The 13491-nt window shown below is 41.6% G+C and overlaps 5 protein-coding genes across 5 annotated transcripts; 1 reads left to right on the top strand and 4 right to left on the bottom strand.

Moving 5' to 3' along the window:
• Positions 1 to 913: 913 nt before the first annotated feature.
• On the bottom strand, positions 914 to 1927 carry FOA43_000105 (uncharacterized protein; the record flags this gene model as incomplete). Its single annotated transcript, XM_038920440.1, has 1 exon — positions 914 to 1927. One exon carries the CDS (start codon positions 1925 to 1927, stop codon positions 914 to 916), a length of 1014 nt encoding a protein of 337 aa, XP_038776368.1.
• A 1928-nt stretch (positions 1928 to 3855) lies between these two features.
• On the top strand, positions 3856 to 4779 carry FOA43_000104 (uncharacterized protein; the record flags this gene model as incomplete). Its single annotated transcript, XM_038920439.1, has 1 exon — positions 3856 to 4779. One exon carries the CDS (start codon positions 3856 to 3858, stop codon positions 4777 to 4779), a length of 924 nt encoding a protein of 307 aa, XP_038776367.1.
• Positions 4780 to 4804: 25 nt separating this feature from the next.
• On the bottom strand, positions 4805 to 8023 carry FOA43_000103 (uncharacterized protein; the record flags this gene model as incomplete). The annotated part of the gene is made up of 1 exon (XM_038920438.1): positions 4805 to 8023. The coding sequence occupies one exon, from the start codon at positions 8021 to 8023 to the stop codon at positions 4805 to 4807; it is 3219 nt and encodes a 1072-aa protein (XP_038776366.1).
• A 1483-nt stretch (positions 8024 to 9506) lies between these two features.
• On the bottom strand, positions 9507 to 11558 carry FOA43_000102 (uncharacterized protein; the record flags this gene model as incomplete). The annotated part of the gene is made up of 1 exon (XM_038920437.1): positions 9507 to 11558. The coding sequence occupies one exon, from the start codon at positions 11556 to 11558 to the stop codon at positions 9507 to 9509; it is 2052 nt and encodes a 683-aa protein (XP_038776365.1).
• Positions 11559 to 12135: 577 nt separating this feature from the next.
• FOA43_000101 (uncharacterized protein) lies at positions 12136 to 13446 on the bottom strand (the record flags this gene model as incomplete). The annotated part of the gene is made up of 1 exon (XM_038920436.1): positions 12136 to 13446. One exon carries the CDS (start codon positions 13444 to 13446, stop codon positions 12136 to 12138), a length of 1311 nt encoding a protein of 436 aa, XP_038776364.1.
• Positions 13447 to 13491: the final 45 nt, after the last annotated feature.

The following is a 13491-nucleotide window of genomic DNA, read 5'->3' as shown; positions in this document are numbered from 1 at the left end:
AGGATATAATTGAGTCTGACAAAATGAAGACAGAAGAAAGAAAATCGGATCAACAACACCAAACAATCAATTGTTTATTTCTTTAGTTGAGAAAAATTGAGGTAGTGTTAAGAAATGAAAGATAGAAAGAATGAATGAAAAAGAAAAAAAGAAATGGCTAGAAAAGTCAAGCCAGAGTAGGAAAGAAAATTTCCAGCCAGTGCGTGATATAAGAAAAAAAGGTTCAGATGGAACGGCGAAACAGTGAGCAAATGAAAATACGTCCGGCTCGTATATCTAGGTAAATGATAGAAAAAAAATGTAGACAACAGGTCGAGCGAGTGCAATTGACGAGAAAGCAAGAGGGACTCCAGGAATTTATATTTAAGAGGATGATCAATTACAAATTAATTAAAGAAACAGCCCTAGTGATACATTGTGTTAATCAAATCGACGATGATGATGCTGCACCAATAATGCCCAACAAGCCACAGTGGTGAAAAAAAATTTTGAATAGAGAAAAAAGGGTGCGAAAAATTCAAGTTAATGAATTATGAAGTGATAGAGATATATCGAAGTAAGGAAGTGAATGATAGAGCTGAGAAAAAGAAAACTGGACTAAAGCTTTGAACATGATGATTTGGAGTCTTGCCAGAGATGTACATAAGCAGAGCTCAAAGCTACATTGAAAAAGTTGTAGAAAGAGTGAAAGGGTGAAATTATGGGCTCGTATTTCAATGACGCATAAGCGCGAGAACAGACAGTGGGGATGGATGCTGCATGGTAAAGGAGTAACAGTATGACAAATAATGAAATGTCTTAAGCCATAGCACAATCAATTTAGTATACATTTTAAAAGGCACTTCGTTAAATTTCAAAAATCAAGTACGTACGTTAAAACTAAAGTAGATAAAATAGTTCAAAAACCGGTAACTTAAGCGGATCCAGAAACCTTGGCAACATGCTCTAACAAGTCGACAACTCTGGTGGAGTAACCGTACTCGTTATCGTACCAAGAAATAACCTTGACGAAAGTTGGGGTCAACTGGATACCAGCCTTAGCATCGAAGACAGTGGAGTGAGTGTCAGTGACAAAGTCAGAGGAGACAACAGCCTCGTCAGTGTAACCGACGACACCCTTGTAAGCACCCTCGGAAGCCTTCTTCATAACAGCACAGATCTCTTCGTAAGTGGTTGGCTTCTTCAAGTTAAGAGTCAAGTCAACAACGGAAACATCAGTTGTTGGAACTCTCATAGCCAAACCAGTCAACTTACCAGATAACTCAGGCAAAACCTTACCAACGGCCTTAGCGGCACCAGTGGAAGATGGGATGATGTTACCAGAAGCAGTTCTACCTCCTCTCCAGTCCTTGGAAGATGGACCATCGACAGTCTTTTGAGTGGCAGTGATGGAATGGATAGTGGTCATCAAACCTTCGGCAATACCGAAATTGTCGTTAAGAATCTTAGCAATTGGAGCCAAGCCGTTAGTGGTACATGAAGCGTTAGACAAAATCTTGATGTCTGGAGTGTACTTGTCTTCATTCACACCCATGACGAACATAGGAGCGTCCTTGGATGGAGCAGTGATAAGAACCTTCTTGGCACCAGCGATGATGTGCTTCTTGGCCAATTCATTGGTCTTGAAGATACCAGTGGAGTCGATAACGAACTCAACACCGAGCTTTCCCCATGGAAGATTCTCTGGGTCTCTCTCCTGGAAAGTCTTGATGGTGTGACCATTGATGATCAAATTGTCACCCTTGGCGTAAACTTCACCCTTGAATCTACCGTGAGTAGAGTCAAATTTGAACATGTAAGCGGCATATTCGGCAGAGATGAATGGATCGTTGACGGCAACGATGTTGATGTCCTTTCTCGCGACAGCGATTCTGAGAACCAATCTACCAATTCTTCCGAAACCGTTAATTGCAACGTTAAAAGTCATTATGAGATGAAAAGTTTGTTTGTATTAATGTAATTGAATGTGATATGATATCAATCAATCGATGTGGAAAGGAAAGGAAAAAAAGGAAGAAGAAAAGGGAGGATCATAACCAGTTCGGAGTTTTTCCAAAAGGTCTGGGAGGACACCTATATATATCTATTTACAACGGGAAGGGCGAAAACTGGAATTATATTTTTTTGGCCAGCAGATCTTAATGAGGTCAGCTAGTCTCGGAGTGTGTGGTGAAAAAACCCCTGGAAAGCTGGAAAAATGCGGTTAATCTGGACGGCAGTCATACCCAGCCGGACTAGTTTAGGGCGCGGGTTGGCCGGGGTTGGTGACTCGGGCTGTGTCGGGGAAATAAAAAAGCAACGATGGTTACCGGAGCTGAGTCGAATGGATGATAAATAAGTGAGCGGCTTGAAGTGGATGTACTTCTTTCTGGCTTGAATGGCGGCCGAAGAGGAAGTTTTGAATAAGTGGGTGATCAAATGTCAGGAGATTGAAGTGTGTAGGGAAAGAAGGGTAGAAGGCGTTGTGTATTTGTGTAGATGGACCAAGTAGAGATCTACATCCCTCTCAATGTTGTCCAAATCTTTAGTTTCATCCTAATCACATGGTTATTACTACAAGAATGGAATACATCGTGGCTTTGAGTGGAATATACATGCCAATGGTGTTATGTGATACGCATGGTCGCGGAATTCGGCATTATGATTGATTACTCTACTTGTCGCCCGCTTTCCCGCTTTGCCGCCTTGGCATCTTGAACCTCCGATTCTCACTGTCCACTCTGACCTCACTGTTCTCAGTTCTCAGTTCTAAGTTCTCGGTTCCACGATTTCAGTCCTCACAAAGTCCCCTCCCTCACTACTCTCCGGCGCCCTCCTTCGCTCCCCCCGTGGCCACGCAGTATCTCGGAGAAGCATGCCGAACCCAGCAGTAGACCAGGAAAAAGAAATGCTCGACTCTCGAATTTTCTTTTATTTATTCATTTGGCCATCATCTTACGTTTTGCTTTTTTTTCAACTCCGATCCGTTGCGTCGGTCAGAGGCTGCTACATCTGATAGTGGTGCCTAGTATCGTTACGCTAGCTGTCTTTTTCATTTTTCACACCTTTCAAATTAACTTTTTGGGAGTTTCACTCCTACAGCCTCACTGTAGCCGAATGTTTTTTTTTTTACTTCTCCGTCCTCCGTCTTCCATTTCTTCCTGTTCCGTATCGTGCTTGTTTCATTTACGTGTTTGCCTCAAGCCTTCAAATGGTGTCCGCTTCCGTGTCTCTCCTAATCCATTCTACCCTTCAATGATTTTTTTTTCTGTTTTGCTCTTTAAACTTCCACTCCCTACAAATCCACTCCCAATTTCTTTTTCGGGTCGATGTTAACCACTTGAGTTTTTCCGCACATATTCCATCCTCATTTGTCTGCCTTTCTTTTTTCTTCATCCGCTCCGTCATCTGATGCCAACTTTCGATGAGATCTGTGTGCCACCACTGGTTGGTGGGTTTCATTAGTAACTCGGCTGTTATTTTCGCCTAGCACGTTTCCTGTTTAGCCACCTATCACCAGCTATTTTTCAATTGTCCATTCCCTCTATGTAGTGTAAGCCTTTCTTTCAATATTCTTCCCTCTTCTTGTTAAGCATGATTCATCAAAATGACATTTTTTGCCTCCTCTCTAATGATGTCATGCACTGCTATTTGAAACACTAATCTATCCGATTCCCTACCCCTTCCTATTATTGTCACGTATTATAGATCACGTGCTTAGCTTGTATTACTAAGCGTCTTGATAGACTTCGAAGTTAGAGGTATACTGACTTCACTGTTACCTTCCTGTCACTTCACTGTTACCTTCCTGTCACTTCACTGTTACCTTCCTGTCACTTCACTGTTACCTTCCTTTTATTTTATCCTTGTTTCTTAATGACTTTTTCCCTTCCAATTGGACCACTTGGGATCCCCCAATTGGGATTTGGTACTGGTACCTACTACTATAAGGGTGCTGACACTCTCACTTTTAATCAGTCGTTGGTCGACATGCTTGTAGAAGCTGTTCACCAAGGTTTCATTCATATCGACACTGCTGAATCCTACGGAGTCTACCCTGAAGTGGCTGCTGCTTTGAAGCAATTGTTGACTGAAATGGACAGGTCGTCTATATTTATCACTGACAAATATTCCGGCTCACCTTCAAAAGGTATATCAAAGAATGGCACTCCATACGAACACTTGAAGAAGATTTTGAATAAATTAGGAACAGATTATGTAGATCTCTACTTAATTCATTCTCCTTTCATCACCAATGAAAAGATCGGCTTCACCTTGGCGGAAATCTGGAAATCTATGGAAAAATGCCTAGACGAAGGTTTTGCAAAGCGAATCGGTGTTTCCAACTTTGCCGTTTCAGATCTCCAAGACATTCTTCAAACGGCCGGGCACAAGCCCCTAGTTAACCAAATTGAGTTCAATGCATTCTTACAGAATCAAACTCCGGGCATTTTCCAATTTTGCAAGTCCCACGAAATTACTTTGGAGGCTTATTCTCCTTTGGCTCCTTTGACCAAAGTGGATCATTCCTCCGGTGTAGGCGAGCAGATGGACCTATTTTTAGGTCAATTGGCTGAAAAATACGATAAAACTAAAACGCAAATTCTGTTGAGATGGGTTCTACAGCTCGGCGTCGTTCCTATCTCAACGACCTCTAAGCGATCCCGTCTCCAAGAATGGAAAGGTGTTTTCGATTTCCAGCTTGAACAAGCTGAAGTTGATACAGTAACTTCCATTGGTCAATCCTACAAACCTCGACTCCGTCTCTACATGAGATCCCAGTACTCTAAGTATGATTAGCTATATATGCACTGTTCACATTCCGTTAGTGCCAATTGAATAGGCTATTGTACGAGTTATAATCTCCTGTACTCGTCCCATTTTCTCTAGGTTGAATTACAGTATTGCTTGGTGATGAGTTTCCGTCAATTTTCGGTTTTTTGTTCGGCCCATCAAGCTCAAAATCCATTAGTGGTAAACCAAGGGATGCGTCAACCCCAAAGTCGTTTAACATCAGTAGATCTGAAAATGATTTAATAGGCTCCGAGACCATTTGTTTGTGTATTTGTTGGACAGTAGGCTGCTGTAACTGATGCTGTGTCTCCATATTTGGCGGTATTTGTTGCACTGTAGCATTCATGTTCTTATCCTCCTGGTAGTGGTTCATATGAATCATATTTATTACATTTTCTCCGTTGGAATCCTGTAGATTTTGCAAGCTCTCGTTCAACTGCTGTTCTTGTTCCTTCCTGTAAGATCCCATATTGTCGGGATTCCACGTAATAGGAGCCTGCAATGCTTGGGTTGCACCAGCACCGGTATAGCCTTGTGCAAACCCGCTTCCCGAGGAAACGCTTCGGCTTCTCTGCTGTTGACTTTGAATAGGCTGCCTCATTTGTTGTTGAAGAGTCTGGATCTGATAACCTGCCTTATTAGAGAAGATGTCATTAAGGGCTGATGTAGAATCCTGTTCCTGTTTCACCGCGGCATTTCCTTCATCCGGCATTATTGCCACATTCTTCAAGGGTGATGATCCCTTACGGCGGGTATCATTTTTATGAGGATCTATTCTATCCTGGATAATATGTGCGGTAGAAGGTGGTGGCGAAGGCGACACCGAAGGTTTGGGTTGTGACAAAATGGCATCGATGGCATGCTCTAAGCACGTGCAGCAGTTCATTGAGAGACATCCAAGCATGTTAATGTCGCTTTCGTTCTTCAAGTCATCCGTGACAGCGTTCAATAAGTTCTTGGATTCTTGGAATAAAGCACCCCCTCTCGTATACTCCAAAGCACCTTTGGCTGCCAATAGAGCAAACCGGGCTTTCTGTCGTGGTACATTCATTGGTATAGGGAGATAATAATAGTTGTGCTTCTGAGAACTTAGAACTTTCGTAATGGTTAGAATGGCAGTGGTGGCCTGCTGGATACTAATAAAAGCAGGTGAGTTCTTCGAGGTACTTTTCGACTCCGAAGCCATCAATGGCATATATATCAATGCCTTTGCCTGGTAGTATAGGTATAATAGGGTAAGCTGGGTATCATTCAATTTCTCATAATCACTTAATTTCCCATCGACGTCCAGACGGTCAAAGCTAATTGTGGGTGGCATCTCCCTTCTCCATGAGTCTAGCATCTCTTCCAGCACTAGACACGACGATTCGTCCGCGCTTGGCTTTTTCAGGTTGTTACTGCTTCTTTTAAAAACTGTATCCACAATTGTACCAAGTATTCTGGCATATCTCATCACACTCAATGCAGAATCGCCAACCTTGCCTACCAACGAAAGTTGACTGTTGTTGAAAGTGATCATATTAGTATCAGAGTCCTTCTCTTTATTGGACGAACTAGAGGATGGTAAAGCGCACTCGATCTCATAATCCTTGAAAAGTCTTGGAACGCCCAATATGAAGGCGCTGAATGCATCCAATGTGTAACTGCACCAGAATAAAATACGTCTTTCACCCTGCTGCAACTTGGAAACACTGGATCCGTTGTATCCAAGAACAGCAGCAGGACATCTCTGCAACCGTAATTGTTGAGACATTGTTACCATCTTACCGCGAAGCTCATAACTTGTGTTCAAATCACCGGTAGTCAAACAATAGAAAAGCTCGATGGAGACCATCTGAAGAGAGGGGATCGAGCAGATAGAGCTCAAGTTTGATTCAATAAATTGCTTAATCATATGGTCGTAAAATTGAAGAATCTCCGAATTGCTTGCGTTCTTTTGGTGTTTGGATTGACTAGAATTGTGACGTTCATGTGAAAGCATCACCAATGCCGTGATTATTACCAACAATTCTCCAAACTTCTCCAATCCAATCATTTCACCGTCCTGAAAGTTCTGTTCTCGACTCTTGCTGAATCTCATGTAGTTACTCATGAAAATTTCTTTACTCAGAATAGGTATCACCTTGTTCCAGGTATCGAAGAACACTGTGATGCATAAATCTAGGTTCATATAATTGGGTAAATTCAAATCTTGAAAGAATTGAATAGACTCCTCCCGTTTCATAGCATTAAAATTGATTCCTTTGAAAGTGAATGAAAACTGACTATATCTGCCCCCCTCGTTTGGTTTTTCCTTCAGCAAAGCAATGCTTCTTGCCGTGAGATAAGGCGCCTTAGAATTGAATCCATGCACACTGACGATTCTTGCCAATAATGTCGGTATAAATAATGTTTCCTCTGTGGATCGAGGAATAGATGCTGCAATTAAATTGGCCAAGTTCATAAAGTTCTTGGTGCGAAGTTTATTTTGAAGAGAAATGGCAGCAGCAGCACCTGGAGCATTGGCCTGTTCAAATGAGTTATATCCATAGCGATCACGAAGATCATCGACGCTGGTGGTAAGGGGGTATTGATCAGAAGGAGTCGCAGAGTATAAGGAAATGTCGTCATCACTCAGTTCACCACGATCGATGTCCACTGAACCTGCAATGGACACGGGCCTATTATGGATTGAATGAGCATATCCACAACTACATGCCTCATCATGTAAATGGCCACAGCTCAACACTTCGTGATCAGCTATAGTATTTTGCACGCGTCCTTTCTGTTGCTGATTATTAAACATGGTCAAATTCTCATCGTTGAGCGGAAGTTTATGAGTCGAAGGAGTAGTGGCAGAAGAATGTTCTTCTGAGCTACTATGAACAATTCCATCTGGACTCTGAGAAGTAGGAGCGGAAGGAGATTCGGCAGATGTTTCATTCTTCAAGGTGAGAAGCTTCTGCATCTTCTTGTTCTCAAACTCAAGTTCACGAACTCTTTCCTCTAAGGATTCGGTATAGCCACGCGGAAAAGCCTTTCGGGCCAATTTATCAGTGAATATACATTCTAAACCGACGGCTTTACAATTACCGCACGGTCTTGTCTCTCCGGGTTTGTAGTCCTTATCATCGTCATCGTAAAAACAACGAATCTTTTTCTTTCTGCATCGATCACAAGCAACAGAGACCCTGGTAGTATTGGATCCGGGAGGTTTGATGGTCTTTGATTTTGACGTGGAAGACCGGGCACGATGGTTTGTAGACGTCATGGAATAATAATATCAATAGAAATGCGGGGATCGAATGTACTGTATAGTAGTGTCTTCAGTGAAAGAATATAATAAGCCTTCTTAACAAAAAGATAAGAAAATAGTTTGATTGAGAATTGGAAAGTAAAACTGATTACAGAAAGCTAAAGATAAAGGGGCGATGTTGTTGCGGAGAAAATCAAAAATGCCTTTGTACTGCTGTGACCATCTCAACTGACAATTTTTTTTATTTTTTTATTTGTTAGTTCCGCTGTATGGTTTGTAATTTGAGTCATGATAGAATTCGAGCGGTAGCGAAAAACGGTGGGGGGAGGGGGTATGCTACGCCTGCCTGGAAGGAGCAGAAGTCTGTTCTCGCATGTAGTTTAGAGAGCAGGAACGCTGATAACAACTGTAAAATACCTGTACTGCGATCTTGAATTTGCTTTGGAGGGCAGATGGATATGACTCCAATGGTGGTAATTAAAGTGGACTGACTCTCTCAGCTTCTACCTCAATACCTGATGTTTTCTCCTGACTCCGGGACATCGATCCGCGCGGTGAGTGAGGTTTTTGTGGGGAAACCCAAAATGGAAATGTCCGCATTACGGCTGTCTGCCCTCATGTTCTCAGAGTCGCTAAGGACCTTGGACACATTCAATGACTGTCTTTCAATGCTGAAAAATGTACATATACAGGACTGATGTGGAACTCTATAGAAATTTGAAGTTTAAATTTGCTGGTGAAGTCCGGTTTGCAAGAGCTGCATTGGCTGTTGTATCAATAATATCTGTAGTACTCAAATTTGGGATTTCTCTAGTTGATGTCAGATAACGATCAGCATTTTATATCTTGAAATCGGGCTTCTATTTGCACATCCTTTTGGTTTTCTTCAAAAAATCCATGAATGTCAATCATTTTAAACCCAATAGCGTTTTTATTATTTCATTTATGTTTAGTATCTGATGAAAGATCTTGTTAAGACATTTTACTTTCCGTCCAAAACATCCTTACTTAGCTTGTATTTGCATTTCAATGCTATATTATTTGCTTCTTTTTTCGTCTTTCAATTTATTCTCTCCAACCCGGTATCTTTTACAATCCCTAATGCTACCCTTACCTATTGTTGTGCGTGCACCTGCAAAAGTGAAAAGTCTGAAAAATTTTCAGAGGAAGACTATAAAAAGCGCACAATTCCTCTCAGTATTACTTTTTTCTTCTAAACTTTTGTAGGTGATCTTTATGGGTAGAGTCCAGTTGGACTCGGTTGTTGTTAACTTTGAACATACTTCCATCCGAAGTAGGGATAGGGAAACAGTGATTGTTGACGGAATAATATGATGAATCTTTAATTTACAACGAATTTCTTCACCTGAATTTAATGTGGACAAATAAATTAACAGAGCTTTTTAACCCTGAATATATTCCTTCAACAAAAATTACTGTTTTTCTCTTCTTTCTTCACTATGTAAGTAGCTAAATAGAGATGACACCTGCAACTACCTCACCAGACATCCTCTTGGTACCTATTTTGGATTTTCAGTTGCTTAACCATCTCGATAGCATCATCTTCTAGAATCTCTTTCTCCTTAACCATAATATCTATCAATGCCTTCTGAACGTCCCTTGCCATCCCGGATGCATCTCCACAAACGTAAAAGAAGGCACCCTGGTCCAGAAGTTCTGCAATCTTCTTACTATTCTCCCTCATCTTGTGTTGAACGTAAACCTTCTTATCAGTCTCTCTAGAGAAGGCAGTAATCAACGTGAATTTATCTCCTAACTTCTTGGCGTACTCGGGCCATTCGCTTTTGTATAAGAAATCTTCAGTAGATTTTCGACATCCATAAAATAGAACAACATCACCTTTGCCTGCTTTTCCGTTCTCAGCCAACTTAACCTTTTCTCTAACAAATCCTCTAAACGGTGCCACACCTGTACCCGGACCAACCATAATTATTGGAGTATCTTGGTTTGTTGGCAACTTAAATGTAGATCTTCTAATATGCACTGGTAGCCTGTATTTGCGGAACTTGCCTCTAGGACCTTCTAGATTGTAGCTTTCAATAGCCTTGGTACCATTGCTATTAGCTTCTATATCGTAAAGAAGATTACTTGCGACACCAGTAGTCATACGGTCAGTACCAGTCACCTTGTTGGCCTCCACCATGACAGTAATATGAACAGTCTCTTTCTCAGAAAGAAAGGAAGATGAAATGGAATAATACCGAGGTTGAACGTGTGGAATAGATTCGATGATGAATGCAAAAGGAACAGTAGTCCATTTAACGCCGTGACTGAGAAGCAACAAAGCATCCGCGATGTTAAGTCCCTGATCAGTTATCTCTTTCTGGAATAGCTCCTTGTTACCCGAAATCTCATCAATTTTTCCCTTGGTAGCATCATCCGGACAAAACTGGGCCACAGATTTGATGAACTGACGGGAGACCGGGCCCGAAATCTCCAGGTAGTATCTTATAACGGTAGCATAAGTTGTTGGAGTCGGTATCAGGGAACGAACAGTGGGATCCAACGAGTGAATTTTGATTATAGTATCCTTCTTGGAATCTAAGTCAAGAGCAGATATCATCTTATTCACTTTAGAATCGGGATTGGAAGGCCAAATGGCAAGATGGTCACCAGTAAGATATCTGAGATTGGAACCGGAAATATCTAGCTCCGCATGAATACAATGCCTAACAGGACACATATCCCTGATAGAAACCACAGGTGCCAAGAATGGATGAGTATTGTCGAAAGGACCACGCTCAAGATATGTCTTGTCCTCAGGAGTGACTGGATTAACATAGGAGGCATCGGGTTCCCCCAATGACACACTAGGAGAATCTTCAGTAAGTGTATGATCCTCGATGACCTCAATACCGGCCTCATATTCAAGGTCTCTCTCTTGCAAGCTCAGCGAATCCTTAATCACCTCAAATAGAGAATCTTTCCATGAAAGATAGTCCTCATCTGTGGTTGCCTTACCATCATCTCCCAGTCCCAGCTCGCCAATAAGCTCAGCATTTTTCTCCTGCAAAACCTTGACAACTTTTTTACCAGAGGCATTGTAAAACTCATAGGTGGAATTACCGAGACCAAAGCAGGCAAATTTCAGACCACTCAAATCCTCACAATCATTCTCCAAGTACTCAAAAAAGTCTATTGCATTGTCGGTAGGATCACCCTCACCGTAGGTAGCCGCAAGAAAGATCACCATCTGGAAATTAGGCACTTGAGTAGGAATCTTCTCAAAGTTATCATAGTCATAGTCAGCTAAGTCACCACACATGGTGGGAATGCCGAACCGAGATTGGAACTCTTTGGCAAATTTATGTGCATAGTCTTCAGCGGTACCGGTCTGCGAGCCAAATAGAACAATGGCCTTTTTGCCGGTCTCATTCAACGTCAAGACGATATCTCTAGAACCGGAAGCCCCTGAAGCACTAACATCCTCGGCGTCTCCCTTCGCCCAAAGTTTTCCCTTTGTAAAATATGCAATAAGAGCCGCCAAAATGGCGACGAGAATGGTCAAATCTAAGGTATCAATAGCCATGGTGAGTTGTAAACGAGGGTCAAACGAATGATAAATATAATCTTCAAAAGAGTATACGATAGGACAAATTATGTCTGAAACAAAATATTGAACTCTCTCAGAAGGGTATTCTTGAAAATAACGAGTAGGAACAGAATGAAGTAACTAGAAATCCTGGAAAGAACAGTCACTAAACTGTATGAAAGAACACTGAATCAGAACAAATTACCTAATATATAAAGACGCGAAGCAGTGAAAAAAAAAAAAGGTTCGGGGGAAAAAATCGAACGTTTTGCGGTACGAGGAAGCGGCAGATAAAGTAAGTGCGATATCTCCCACGGGCTTAGCTCCATAGGCTAAAGCGCAGATGTGTGTTCCAAAGATGATTATGAAAAAGGACAAGAAAGTGATGAAAAGTATAGAAATGTACCGGAAGAGTTGGTGAAACAGGTGGGATTGAGGGTATCCGTTACGGTTGTCGGAATATTCCAGCTCTTCTGCTTCTGTCCAAAGACAAGAAATAATCATTGCCTAAAAGGGGAAACAATTCCCACGCGATAAGAAAACAGACTTAACTAGAGATGTACATAATTAAGCCCTAAACTTCAAAGTTAGAATATACTCCGGCGCTCAGGTCATCCAGCTCTTGTAGATTGTTCAGTGTGTAGAGAATGTCGTTGTCAAGCGAATTACTGGCGAGTTTATTGGACTGTTTAGTAACTGCCGCCAACAACGAAGCCAACTTCACCTTGGTGAGTTTCTGTTCATTTGCAAGCATTTTCTGATCCTCATTGTTAACTATGGCCTTTCTTTTCAACACCATATCAGCAAAAATACTATCTAAAACTTTAGAAATACCCACGGTGACCAACAAGTTGAGTATCGAAGAGACTTGTTCATTGCCTAGATAGTCTTTCAATTCCATCAAAAGCTTGTTGAGGTTCTCTGTATGCGTTAGGTTAGCATTGAAGCTAGACAAAAAGCCGACATCATTGGTTTGTTGTAGTAGGAAGAATTGCAAGTCAGGTTCCGGTAGAAGGGATGATACAATTAGACCTTGAGTGGTGTTATCAGCTGCTGTGGATGCTATGGACTTGCAGATCTTCTGCTGAACGGCGTTGACTAAGGTGGCAAACTCTTCAATGGTCAACTCCTGTCGAGGATTAATCTCTCCAAACACATCTTCAATACTGTCCTGAATAAGGTTTTTAAGCTGTATCCAGCCCTTATTTAGGAGCCACCAACTGAACGACAAAAATGCCTGTTCTGCCAAGGTGTTTTCTTCTTCTTCTTCATCATCTTCTTGTAGGGTATTGGAGACTCTTTGAGATGCAAGCTTCACTGCGGTCTCAAAATATGACTTTCTCGAGAGAACATTGAGCTGCAAGTGTAGAAAGATGATCAACAACGACTCGCTGTAGAGTAGTGTAAGAAACCGAGTGAGGGACTCTATTTTTAACGTGTTCCAAAGTTCTGTTTTGGTTTTCATTGGCTGCGTTGCATTATTATCATCATTAGAATCAGCACCTGCATAACTTGAAGGGAAATCTTCACTAGCAACAGTAGAGAGGCCGGGTCCACTTCCAACAACATCTTGGCCTTTCTTTGACTTATCAGTACGACGATTTTGTAGATCTCTAGTTATCTGTTCCACATTGAGCTCTTCATAAATCGGCTCAACAAGAACCGGTAGTAATGAAAGAAATGTCATATAGCAATCGCTTTGTGTCTGCTTGAACCTCCTTTTAACCTGCTCTTTGGCGAAGTTCTCCTCTCTTAGCCTCTCCTGAAACTCATTGACCTTATTAGTCACGTATCGACCAATTAAATAAGACACAGTAACGACACCTGTTGTTACAACGATTTTACGCCGATGCTTTCTGGCAAGATCTCTCCAATATTGAAACATGCTGGAGCAAAACGTGAGAAAAGAAGAGATCTCAAAAGATTATCG

This window comes from Brettanomyces nanus, chromosome 1 (genome assembly GCF_011074865.1).
Source record: "Brettanomyces nanus chromosome 1, complete sequence".
NCBI lineage: Eukaryota > Fungi > Ascomycota > Pichiomycetes > Pichiales > Pichiaceae > Brettanomyces > Brettanomyces nanus.
Note: the sequence above shows the minus strand (reverse complement) of the source record. Positions and strands in the feature narration are given on the sequence as shown.